Here is a 13,799-nt window from a genome sequence, read left to right as displayed (position 1 = left end):
TTCTCCAACCTGGGAGTTTTCCTCTGTTATAGACTTAAAATCTGTGCACAAGTATATGCATGTTTTAAACTCATTAGTATATGCTTTTACACAACAATGTCATATTAATACCATTTATACATATTTTACTTGTTAAACTTCCACTGGAGATACTGTTTGAACCTTTTCAGAGGTTTGTGGGTTTTCTTTAGTTGGGGTTTTTTGTTCAGTTTTGGGTTTTTGTTTGTTTCTTTTTGTAGTCATTAGTTTTGTTTTACTTACATATTTTTTTATTACTTTGCTAAAAATAAGGTATATACTCAGGAGTTCCATACAGACATTAACACGTGGTTTATTTAGACACATAAATCTTCAAATGTATATTTTTATCTGTTCATAGTACTTCAGGCAATATATAAATATGGTTTTCAATTTATGCTTATAAAGCGTGTGTATATTTAATGAATTGGGAGAGAGCGAAACCACAAACTTTTGGCATAAGAACACTTCTTGCATTAAAATAGGCATTCCTGTTATCTGTTTTTAAGAAACTTCTAATCCCTTATTTAAACCTTTACTGACATAAAATTAAATGAAATGTTGTCAGGTCAGTTTTGTTTCAAAGTTTAAATTGAGCACAGTTTGCTTTACAACATCTAAAAGGAAGTTTCAATACTCAGAATGGTCGGTATTTAATCTTGAATGAGATATATGTTGTTTGAAGAAGAATGGTTTAAAATATGCTATTTCTATAGTTTTGTAACACTGTTTCATAGATGAGAATTTTTAAAAAAAAGTAATTTATTTCACTGCAAATGCTTTCAATTTTCATAGTGGCCTGTTTGTTTGTTTGTTTGTTTGTTTAGGAAGCAGGAACAGACAAGAGCATTTTTCCTTTACCAGAACCACAAGATTTTTTCCAGGCCTCCCAAGTTAAATTTGAAGACCTAATAAAAGACTTAAGGAAACTGAAGAGAGATCTAGAAGGTAACTGGGAACTCTCACATTTGTTCTGCTAACAACAAAGTGCCATTTAAAATGTGATCTTTATGAGGTTTTCTTATTGCTAATTAGATTTATAGTGTTGATTCATTTAGAGTTTTTACACTGTGGCACAAATTACTCACATAAATTAGAAAGAAAAAAAAATTAAACTCATGACTTAATAAAAATGAAAGTAGCCATCCTGAAAAGTAATTTTCCTTTTTACAATTGAAGGGCCCCTAAAGAAATCTTTCTAAATATTTCTTAGTTATGTGTGAATTTTCCTTTGACTTCTCCAGAACTATGTGTTTAACTGTGGATATCTGTTAGCTCCATAACATAAATACTTTCTTCAGTACTTGTATAACAGCAATTTAAAAGCTACAAGAAAGAGTTGAATACTATTAATGTAGAAATAAAATACAGCTTGCCAAGGCGCAGCAAAGGGAAATGGAAAGCTCCAGTTCAAAATATTTTTACCCTGGGACATAAAATAAACATTTAAAAATGTTTATTAAAAAGAGGGGCTCAGAAACCCAAGTCATCTATCAATCAAGGTACCGAGTGGAAATAAAGTAGGAAGGGTTATTCTCTTAAGTATTCCAAGCAGTCTCCTTTTTATTCTGTTCTACACATGACTTTCTAAAATAAATTCAGCAAATAATGACTGAATATTTTAAACCTGTCTTTCTTTGTTAGAAAGAAGTTGCTACTTCTACTTACAATATTTTTGTGTAGAAAGTGGAGTTTAGGGAGAGAATCTATCTAAAAGCGTATAAAAACGTTTACATTTACATCTCTGCATCAGAATGGAAGAGTCCTTTTAGAATCAGAGTTGAACACGATGATTATTTTTTCAATGAAAGGTGATGAAAACCCTTACAAAATAGTTTATCCTTACAGTTAGAAATTGCTGGATTAGGTCACTGCCATCTTTAAGATAGTTTCAAAGGTTAACAGTGGTAGGAAAGTATCAGTTGTTGTTTGTTCGACCCGGGCATAAGTGAGTGCTCTATCTCCTCTCATCGCTTGGCCCTCTAAGCCCCATGGCCTGCCCTCTTTTGAGCTAGTTTTTGCAGAAACATGATCTGTGTTTGATCTTGTACTTTTTCAGCATGTAGTCCTGCTGTCATGCATCTTAGTCATGCAGGATCTGCATTGAGGCTGTGACATTCATATCATATTTGTTCTACATTGCAAAGAAACAGGCAGCGAGTAGGAAAAGCTAGACACTTTAACTCTTAAAAACTCAAGCTTTCTTGTATTCACTGATTTATGATTTCTAGAACAAATTTTTGTAGCTATTTTTAGCAAATCTTGAAAAATTGCTATGTTGAGGTTGTTTTCATAATTCTTCTTTCTAAAGATGTATTTGAAACCCAGCCAAAGCAATTAACATATAAAGTTAATGACAGCACAGATTTGAAATGAAGAAGGTTGTGGAAGTGTTTTCAGATGTTGGTATTTTATCACTCAGAAATAAGCAACAGAATTCTGACAAACATTCCTGTGATTAGTTTCTCTTACATTTAAACAAAGAAACAATCACGCATATAAAAATGTATCTCTTTCAAACATTCCCTTTCAAATTTTTTTCTTCAGTTAATGCTCTAGTTAATTTTTAAATCAAAATTTTAATTGAAGAGGTTATAATTTTAACACGTACAACAAAGATTTGATGAGTCTCTGTAGTTTATTGTAGCCATTAAAAAGTTGTGGCTGCTGGCAGAATACCAGTGAAAGTCTAAAGCTGAAACAGATGTGAAAAGCAGAAACCAAGTCCAGAGAAGCGTCGGGCCCAGCTATCCAGACAGGCGCGGCCCTTCAGATGTAAATAATTTGAACAATATTAACTGGGACTGCCTGTGTTATAGGGTACATTGGATTTATTTCACAGTTTGTTGGCTAAGGTAGGCTTAAGCAGATTACCCTGGAAGTAGGATGAGACAAAGGTAATGAAAAAAAAAGAGGGGTTTTCTTGTGTGTCATTAGGAAATGAATTAATGTTCCTGTTAGTGACTTAGCTTTTTCTCTGAGATTTGTATAGAACGATTAAAAAAAAAAAAAAAGGTAAAGATCACCTCTTGCAACTGGAAATTTTGATAGACACCTTTCATAATAGTTGTCATTTAGTATTTAAAAATATATTTTGCTACTTTATCAAGACACGAATTTATCTTTTTAGCATGGATATTAACATAGAAAAGATAGAGTTATCATGAGTGGCATCTCTTAATGATGTAAAGCTCTGGTTTGAAATACCTAGACTCTGTGGAACCGAAAGTTTAAATCTAGATGAAGCATAAACACTTTCATCCTTTTCAGATAAACAGATTGAGTTCCATACAATTGTCTATTTCTATGTCTTCAGATTAGACATTAAAGGGACAGACTAACTTTAGTTTAAAGGGCTTAGACTAAAGTTTGACTTAAGAATTCAAACAAATTTTTGGAGAACCTTAATCCAACAGATTTTTAACATGTATTCCAGAACAAGCTTTGTAATCATAAGCATTTTAGGTTAAAAAGAATGAGAAGCAAAAATATGCATTTAATATAGCTGCTGTATTTCCGAAGTTTTAAAATACTACACAGTATCATTAGCAGATACATTTATTCATTTAACAGGTGTTAGCTTTCCAATCTGTACAGTTATGGAAAAAAACCTTTTGCTTTGCTTAAGATTGTAAGGCATCTTATTCCATGTCTAGGGCAATGACTTCCACTCCTTTTTTTCCCTGGGACCAAACATGGTTCCCTTTCCGATTTGCACAATGCCACTTGGTGCTCTTCTGGAATAAGCACAGAATATTTGAATTGTGTAATCGTAAGATTTTCAGAAAGAAAGACACTTCACCAAAGTTTGATAGACTTGTATAAGTTTTACCATGAACCTTTTAATAATCTCTGTCCAAAGTTGAATAATTTTAATTATTCAAAATCAGCTGCACTATAGATGCTCCCATCTGTCATACTCATTCCTCTTCTTTGCAATGCAGTTCATAAAATTTTTAAATGCTGCTGTATTACTCAAAAGAAAGCAGTATTAGATGTCTTGTAATATTTAGGGTAATGTTCATTATAACTTTTTAGTATTCTTGACTTTACCAACCAAAAGAGCAAAGATAGGTCCACTCTGAGTACTTTCAAGAGTCACGCTTTTATTTCTCACAATTAATTAAATTTCCTCTGAGATTGTTGCATTATAATCCCATTGTAATACCACATACCTTTTACTTTCCCCTCCTTTCACGACCACCAATAGAAATAGAAACTAGACTTCATGGAGTCTTCAAGCTATATAATAGTCAGTTGAATTTCAGTGCTCCAGGAGATAAGGTTTCACACTGGATACCTCTTAACCTAGCTGTTCACAGATCTCTGTCTGGCATATTACTTCCAATTTTTCCCCATTTAAATAGGAGAACTTCACCAAAACGTTAAGTTATGGACACCCCATTTTTTCGAAATTGTGTAATCCTTACGAAAAGAGTAAAAGTGAAGAAAATAAATCTGTACATGAAAAGCTGAGAAATTACAATGTTCTGTTGACTGTTTTCACATTGTTTTTTTATACCAAAGCATTACAAGTATCTTGAAATCATAGAGAAATGCAGGTTTATGCCTTGGCATTTACCTCTGGAGGTCCTGTGGTCCAGAATCTTTGAGCAGGAGTAACTTCATATTTAGATCAGGTTGTGTAGGGCCTTAGCCAGCTCAGGTTTGAATCTGGGGATGGAAATCCCAGCCCGTTTCTGGGCACCTGTTGCAGTGCTGAATCACTGTCTTGAATATTTTTCCTGATCCCATGTGAGAATTTGCTGTGCTGAAGCTTGTGACTTGGTCCTGTTTCTTCGGATTTGCCTTTCTAAGAGAAGTCTTACCTCCGTCTCCTCTGTAGTTACTTGTTAGATAGTTGAAGTGAAAAACTAGATCCCCAGTCAGCTGAACATACCTGTCTTCCCCTGCCTCTTCTTCAAGTGCTTCCTTTTATTTTCATTCCTAAATGACATGACAGTCTATATAGTCTTTTGCAGATATGAACATGTATATATTTATATATAAATAAATATATTCTTGTTTATAGAAACAGATCCAGTGCACTGGATGTGACTAGCAAACACCATGCTACTCACATCCATGTGTCTTAACCCTGTCTCTTAGCATAGCTGATTAGACGAGACTAAACTGTTGCATCTACATTGTTCTCATTCAGTGCCTCTTCTGGGAGCTATGCAGTCTATTGCAAAGAATGGAAGAGAATTTAGAAATAAGAAAAGGATGGAAATTGAAAAGAGTCGCTCATTCTCTATTCTTTCAACCACTGTTACTATAAAAAGAGTCAAAGAGGAAACTGCAAAAAGAAAAAATAATCAGTTTGTGCTCATTTAAGACTAAAAATCTGATATTCCAGGCTTAAAATACTGAACAGTATTTGGATTTATCAAGGGTTATAAGGGAATTTATTTACCAACAGGAAAATTGCTACTAAGGCAGAAAAGTTTAATCATTATTATTTATAAGAAGTTAATTTAAAATTCTTAAATATGTCATTTCCTATTAGAGTCCTGAAACATATTGAAAGGTTTTTGCAACAAGATGTCCAATAATTAACTATAGACTGGTTGTGTTCTAGAGAATAATTGATATTTTCAATTAATAAATTGAGACAATTTTAGCTTTTTTTGGATTTCTATGTACGCACAGATGGAAAAATTAATTTAATGTTACAATTTATTCAGCTGGAATTGCATATTTATGTCATTGATGCCTCATACATAATATAGCCCTAGATAAAGTCTGGTTTATGGAGTAGAGTTTTAGTATAATCATGATACGGTAAGAAGCAATAGGGCAAGGATTACAATGCTGAGAGGTTTTGTCTAATGTTTGATTTGCTTGATAGACAGTAAGATTATGGAATCCCATGAAAATTCTAAATATTATATCAGTTTGAGTGTTAACTTCCTAAGTAATTCATTGGATCAATAGGTATTTCTCAATAAAAGGTGATTGTTTATTCATTACAGGAGAATAATATTCAAAAAAGTATCAAAGACACTTTTCTAAAATATTGTCAACCAATTGAAGCCTTATTCTAATTTAAATGAAATACTTTAAGTCAATTTAAAAGAGGAACTTAGATGTCTGACTAACATACATGTCTTCAAAAAATTTTCTCAGCAGGAGCAGAGAAGTTTACAGAAACAATAATTTAAAGGAACAATTTACTTTAATTTTCTTCATGTTAATTAGATGTTCTTTAAAATTTTGGAGGTTCAGGCAAGTAGAAATTTGAAGTTGTGGAAATTGAGGAACCAAATACATGCATGTGTTACTTCTTTAGGTAATAGCGTAAAAGAAGCACAGCTTTTTGTATGTGCTTTCACTGTATTTTTGCACAGTCCAACATTTATGTTATCAATTTTGAGGCAGTGCAGAATGGTATAAGGAAAAAAAGCAAAGGAAGGCTGTGTAAAGAAGAAGCTATCTGCGAGAGTTGACACTCTTTTCCTTCTCAAAGTTTTCTGACTGCATTTTGCCTCAGCAGGATAAGATGTATTTCAGTTTGTTTTGATTTAGAAAGATCCAACACAGGCATTAAAGACTTTTTCTATATGTGCATTGGATTCTGTTTTACAATAAAGCTTTTTGACAATCTTCCCCTGGTAATGTTCATATATGAATACATTTACTAGAAATTTTCCTAAATGGATCACTTCTTAAAATTTCATTAGATTTTCTAGTTTGTGATGATAAAGGATAGTATGGAATGGTTTTAATAACATTCAGAAATATAATAGAAGAGCAAAGCAATGATGTTTTAGAAGCGTTTATTCCCTGAAAGCAGATGTCTGCATGTGTGCACAAAGGCACAGGGAGAAAGCTTTCTGCTGGGTAAACAATGGCATGCTGTTAATTTTTTCTTTTATATTTTTTTTTCCTTTGGCTAAAGAATTCTCGGAAATTTCTTGTTAAAAAACATTCTGCAAATGTTAAGATTCTAAAATGAATCTTGCAAGTACCACAGTTAGAATTTTCTGTGCACTTTTCTGTGTGACCTTTTAATTAATTAAATAAATAAATAAATAAATAAATAAATAAATAAATAACTTGTGTGTATGTTAAACATTGGTTACATAATGTAGTATACATCTGGTGGCAGGTAGTGTACATCTGGGAACAGGAGGAGTATGGTCCCTATCAATGTGCATAATGGATAATGAATAATGTTGTTTGGAGAGTATGTAATACTAGTGTTGGAAGGAATGGTGACTTCATATTTGTGGACCTCATCAGCTTTTCCTTTTTTAGGAAGTATTCAGTGAAAGAAAAGGCAGATTTCTGCTAGAACTGAGGCGGTCACTTATATATCAATGATTGAAAGTACGTTAGTTCAGACAGTGTGATACAAATTAGTAATAGTGAGGCTAATTAGCAGTTTAAGAAGTGTTCCTGCTAATATTACAGGTAGTTTATGAATTTACATGATTTTAAATCTAAGCAGAATTCTCCAGCTGAACCAAAGCCATAAACTTGGTAAAAGAATTAATTAGGTGGAAGTTTATGATCTGTCTTGCACAGAAAATCAGAGGTCCAGCAGTACAGAAGAAAACAAGAGATCACTTTTCTGGCTTCTACAGTTTCAGCTCATAAACATACTGTTTCAGCCATTGCCCAGCAATTCCATCTGATCCCATGTGCAGTACACTAAATGATAAAATGTTTGTGTGTTTGAGAGGTCTTTTTTTTTCTTTTTTAACAGGGTAAAAATATTAGCTCATGTCATAAAAATACTATTATTCCTTCTTTAAAAATGTTTTCTCCCTCTCAGTTAGCCAGACAAGAAAGACTCTTCAGTTTCAAAATTCTCATTTTTTGCAGTGCTCAGACAGAAGGGAAATTTCTCAGCAGAAGCTGCTAGTGCACAGTTCTACACTCCTGATAGAGCTTAATGATGTGTGGAGGTCTGAATGTTTGGATCTTGACACTTAACAAAAATTTTCTACTAATCATCTGTCTGGAATTACTCAAAAGAATCTTACAAAGACTTGACTGGAAAATTATGAAGCTTTAGTCATTATAATCATTTATATGTGCAGTATGCTGTGCCACTGAAGGGTGAGCTGAATGTAAACTACCATTTCAGAGGGAATACATTAACCAGAGGCTCAGATATGTTGCTATGGTGTGAAAAATATTTAGTTTTACCAGCAGTCTTCGTTCATTTTGTTAAATTTGTTCTTGGAAAACAATTTTAGCAGAAAGGCTTTTAAGTGATTTATGTATAATGTTGATGCCCTTTGACAAAATAAGGAGCAAAAAATTTTTCTTTTAGGTTACATGAAACTAATATAGACCTAAACGTTCCTGTGCATGCCATTACCAACTGTAAAAGTTCAAAATGTTGTTTAACTTAAAATAAACAAACAAAGCCCCCTTAAAAGACAAAGCCAGAATATCTGATCAGACTTTTAAGAATTGTCAAGATGTCTGACTCTAGGCTTCAAAACAGGTGAACTTTACAGGATGTTTTGTGTACCACTAATTCAATTATTTCACTTTTCACAGCTTTGGACTTGTCACTGAAATGTTTTTTTCTGTCTCATTTATACATGAGAGCTTGAGCACCTAAACAAATATTTGTTTCTATGTGTCACAAGGAAAATGTAGCTTAGACAAAGATTGGACTTTTTAAAGTTTTACTTACTAGACTCTAGCCTCTGAAATATTTTTTTTAAGAAAACTGAATTATTAATGTGTGAAGAAAATAATTTTATGTAGAAATGCATTTATTCTTCTAAATTAGCTGAAAATATCTTCCAAGAACTGTAATTATACAAGCAATTAATAGGTTAGAATGGTGTTTTTAGTTTTATTTTGTGCTGACACTTTTTTGCATTAAATTTTTTACCTTTATTGAAGACAATAAAAACGAAGCTTCAGAATAGAGTACTACCACAATCTGATCTTCTCTTACATTTGTCTCAGATATTTTTGTTTCAGAAAATCTCCCACCCTGCTTCATGGCATTTCCCTGTCTCTCTGCTTTGTCCAAAGGCTTCTGTGTAGTCAACCTGACTCTTGCTCTGGGGTATTAGTGCTTGAACCTTTGTGTGTTGCCATCATTGAGATGTGTACTGATTGTAAATATGTTAAAAAGAGCAAATAAAATACTTTCTCTGAAACTTTTCTGAGTCAGTAGCAGCATAACCTCTTGCAGTTAAAAGTTGTCAGAATTCTTATCATGTGCTTCTAAGGAATCAAGATGAATCTCTTCCCTTTGCACATTTATTTAAAATTGTATCTGAAAAGAAAGTTTTGTGCAAGTTTATAAGTAAGCACAAGAGCAGTAGATAGCGCAAATGTAATGGATTGTATGATGCTAAAATCTTGTGTACATAACTCCAGTAAATAGGTATCTAAGTGCATGTATTAACAAGAGAATATAGCCAGATCCTGCAACAGTGTCCAATGGGTAAACATGCATCTCCTGTAACTTTACTTGCAAAGTTGTTTGCAAGTAAGAAAATCTAATAAATTAAGACCAGAGAAACTAAATCACAAGAAAGTTATATAGTACTTGATGAACAATTTAAATTTATGCATTTTATCTGAAGTTTATTAGGTTTTTATTTGGGTGTATAAGCCCAAGTAGTGCAACAGATTTCTGCACTGTAAAAAATCATGGATTCTCTCATACAGAAATTTGGGGTTGTTTAGCACTACACTGAATTCATTTGCAGTATGGTTTCAAAAGCTCTTTCATAGAGAAAAGGTAAGGGTTCTAAAAAAGAATTATCAAATAGTAACTCTTCTGTCAAAGACATGCCTTTATTATAACAAAGTAAAATAGCAAGCTTGGCCATATAACCTACCAGGCTCTGAACAGACAGGACCAGGGAAGATTTAGCAGCTATCACTGAGGCATAACTCATAGGGGATAATGTCAGTGACAGGTTTATAGGAATTCATGGTGTTGATACTTGGTTTTGCTGTCAGGATGATTCCTGTAAATGCTTCTGGTGGGTTCTGGTGAGTAAATAGTTAGTAATTTACTGTTATCAACATTCAACTATTTTGGGTTTTGCGTTTACTTTAAAAGTGATGCTTAAAAAATTCCAAATCCTGTCTGATTGACACTGAAATGCTCTTTACATGAAAGTTTGTTTATGGGCCATGATTCTTTTGACAGATTTACAAGTGTCTGTGGAGTTTTAAAAGACTATTGCCCAATAGGCATTAAGTGAGAGACATTCTATTTTGTAAATATTTTCACTTATATTTGGGATTTTTAAAGAAGTTTTTGAGCCAAGTACTGCATTAAATCTGAAGACAGTGGCAAACTGATAATCAGCAGTTTCCAACTTTGTTTTAATGTTTTGCTAATGCTTTCCATTTCTGTGGCCAACATTTGTAGTGGGTGAAGCATGATGTACATCCAGTAATTTGTAAGGGCTTTCAAATACTGTGGCACACTTGTATTTTCTTTTTTTTTTTCTTGCAATAGCTCATTTAAAAATAAACAGTTTCCAAAGTAGCATATTACATTCAATTTCACTAACATACAGCACATACCAAGAAAAAGAACCAAAAGTTTGTTATATTAATGGAAAATCTGCATCTGTTTGAAATCAGTAATGCGGAAACAGGTTGTTTATTTTCTCAAAAGATTATTTTGGAATGAGATGGTGAGAGGAGAAGTGTACGTGTGGTGTGCTAGCTGTCAGCTTCCTCAGAATTCAGACATTTTTCAGAAAGCGGCTTTTTAGTATTTATTTCAAAGGGGCAATGCATAATACGATCCTTTACCTCAGAATCAATCTAACAAAAACTTACTGACATAATTTTCTTTTAAAGAGTAAAGATTTCTACTGTAGTGAATATAAAGAATTGATGTAATGTTCTTTCACTTATAGTATTTTTAGCAAGGAAAATCAAAACAAATAATGGAACTGGACTTTTTAGTTTTAGGCTTTTTATATAATGTCTGACATGACATAGTCATTGTTTTTATTTTTTAATGGTATATTTCAAGTAAATTTTTGAGTAAAATGAACCAAACAAATATATATCTTATATATGACAGGAAATTCAATGAATGCTAGTTACCAGAAACCTTTTATTATGTTGTGTAGAACTGAGGTAGGTCTTAGAGTTTTATGATAGCTTTTCATCATTATTACAAAAATCGTTGAACAAAGACCAACTGACTTTAGCATGTATCATTACAACTGCCATTTTAATCAAAAACTTTTATTTCATCCTGTCATGAAATTCTTCTTCCTCTTCAAAATGTGTCTTTGTATCTGGTTTGTGATTCCTTTGAACACATTTTCATCATTCCTTGCCATAGCTATCCCAAGCAATCTAAAAGGTACATTTGGTTCGTGGTCCTAGCCACCATGTGCTTATAGATGTTGGACAAGGAATCATTATTCAGCATAGAGTATTTCATCATTGAAGGAAAGATTGAAACTGGAGAGATTTCAGTAGGAATATGACATTTTGGAGCGTGCAATTCCAGCTGAAGTTCATGACTACCATCAGTTATTGACTCTATACCTATGCGATATGTCTTATTTTTAACATTAGCAAGTAAATAAATTCAGGTTTTACTCAGATTTTTCAGTGCAGTTGACTTCAAACAGAATTAGTTGACCTTCAGTTTTCCAGATACTTTTTTGTTTGTAGACCAAAAGTATAGGTTATTGAGGGAAGTATAAACTAAATTCAGTCAGTTGAAGGAGAAATAAGCAGTGTAGGGCAAATACAATGCTTCTGTAATTAACAAATTTTCACTTCATCACCCTTGTCCTTGATTCCTAAGCTAAAACATTCTCAGAGCCCTTCATTCTGCTTGGCAATTATCTGCAAGAACTTTAGAAAGTAAATGGATTTTTAGGTAGATATCATCTAGATAAATATTGTCAGCAGAGAATCATCCAAAGATCTGTTTTTAAGGCTTTCCAGTAATGAAAATTATTAAAGTCTGTCAGCAGTTACTTGACTTCTTCTGTCTCATTCAATTTCATTATTTCAAGATGACTTAAGCATTTGAAAGTGGTATCTGCTCTCATTTCACTTCATCTCAAAATTTTAGAGTTTTAATCAGCACCCCAATTTCCTTATTCTACCTCATCTGTCTCATTTTCTCTTCATTTTTGTGCCTGCCTTCTTGCTTTCTCCTCATGCCAAATGTTGATCTCCTTCTTAAGGATATTAGGATTCTTCTTCAGAATTCACTACCCAAATCAGCTTTTTTTCTAAATGTTCTACACATTGGTACTTGTCCATATTTTTGTCATCAGATTAAGGTTAATGTTCATCATCTCAATTTAAAAAGAAATATTGAAGGTGGTTTATATGTGCTTTCCTTTTAATTTGGAAACAATTCATTCTAGTCTTGGTCACTTCAGTATTTAAATGGGACATGTCTGAGTAACTTTTCTAAATCTTGTGTTAATAAAGCTTGTAGGAAACATCCAGGAAGCTTTCAATACTTCAGACAATATCATATGCTTGGGAAAATGCCTTTCTAGTGTATGTTAGAGTGTGTGTAGATACCACTGTAGCTACAAGCCTATTATTATAATATATATTCATATAAATCTAATTCTCTATAGATTTATACAGATTTAATTATGTAAGAGTATTATAAAATAATTATTCTTTTGCAAGCATTGCAACATTACATGACTGTAATAATCATGTACATTTACTGTGTTTCAAATACCTGAACATATTATGTGTACTATTGCTTTTACAGTTGTGTTGTTTTATATTTATCCAGAATAATTTCTAAACATTACCTCATATGATTTTCTGTAGATTTGTTTAAATGAAAAGAAAAAACACAAGCCTGTAGCTGCTACTCTTTTCAAACTTAGTCAGAAACTTACAGTACTGTCTCAGTTACTATGATACATTTTTCCTATATTTAAAACTCTAATGTCTGTTGTCTTCCAAAGCAGTGCCACAATTTGCTTGAATGAAATCCCATTTCAAACAGTGTATTGTAATAGTCATGGAAAGTTCAAATTTTTAATGGTAAGCAGCCTGTATCATAGGAAAACAATCTGTAGATGTCATTTCTGATTTTTTTTTTTGCTTAATTTAAATTGTTTAAGACACTTAACTGAGCAGCTATTAAAAGAATTTCTTTCCCAGTCCAGTATGTTTAAATCAATGCTCCGTTCTGCCCACTGTCTGGCATACAAACAAATATCCATTAACTTTACTCTGAACAGTTTGAAAGATTTGTCATATGCTGCAGGTTGCAAAACTAAATTTAGCTTATTGGGAGTGAAGAGCTGTGGGGAAAAAAATCTTGTAGTAATTCATAAATTCAGTTGCTAAATGGAAGGTAATTTCATTTTGACTTCTGTCTCCATCTTAAGTGTGGAATGCTGGAACTACTAGAAGTTCTAGGCACATTAAAATTCATTGGCAAAAAATTGAGGTTTTTAGAAATTATCATGGCATCAGTTCTTAAAGTAACAGGTCAAATAGTAAACAAGTTGCACTTAGATGAAAGTTAACTTTCTTACAGACTTCCACTATTTCATATTATGGTCTGGAGTTTGAATACAGAAGTAAAGCTGAATTCCAGCCTCTATTTTAGAAAAAATGGTTGAGTATAGGATGCCTGGCACTGATTGTTTAAAATCAGCCCAGATAAAAGGCGTCCTCCACTCAGCACAGAAACAAAGTTTGGAGCTTTAAGTATACTACGTAGAATTGGTGTGTGAGTCTGGCTGTGTTAATAGAAACCTTAGCACATTGCAGGAGTTTTAGGACAAAGCCATTACTAAAGACAAAAACGTACAGAATTT

General features: G+C 32.8%; 1 protein-coding gene across 2 annotated transcripts in view; it reads left to right on the top strand.

Annotated features, from left to right (window-relative positions):
• Positions 1-13,799, top strand: part of FMN1 (formin 1) — a 131,050-nt gene that overhangs the window by 80,669 nt on the left and 36,582 nt on the right. For both annotated transcript variants that reach the window (XM_027879306.1, XM_027879305.1), the window contains one exon: positions 846-966. In XM_027879306.1, the coding sequence (XP_027735107.1) occupies positions 846-966 (121 nt within the window). The remainder of the gene's footprint in view (positions 1-845; positions 967-13,799) is intronic.

Source organism: Empidonax traillii, unplaced genomic scaffold, assembly GCF_003031625.1.
Source record: "Empidonax traillii isolate 1590-97213 ecotype Southwest subspecies unplaced genomic scaffold, ASM303162v1 scaffold53:size2875158, whole genome shotgun sequence".
Taxonomy (NCBI): Eukaryota; Metazoa; Chordata; class Aves; order Passeriformes; family Tyrannidae; genus Empidonax; species Empidonax traillii.
Note: the sequence above shows the minus strand (reverse complement) of the source record. Positions and strands in the feature narration are given on the sequence as shown.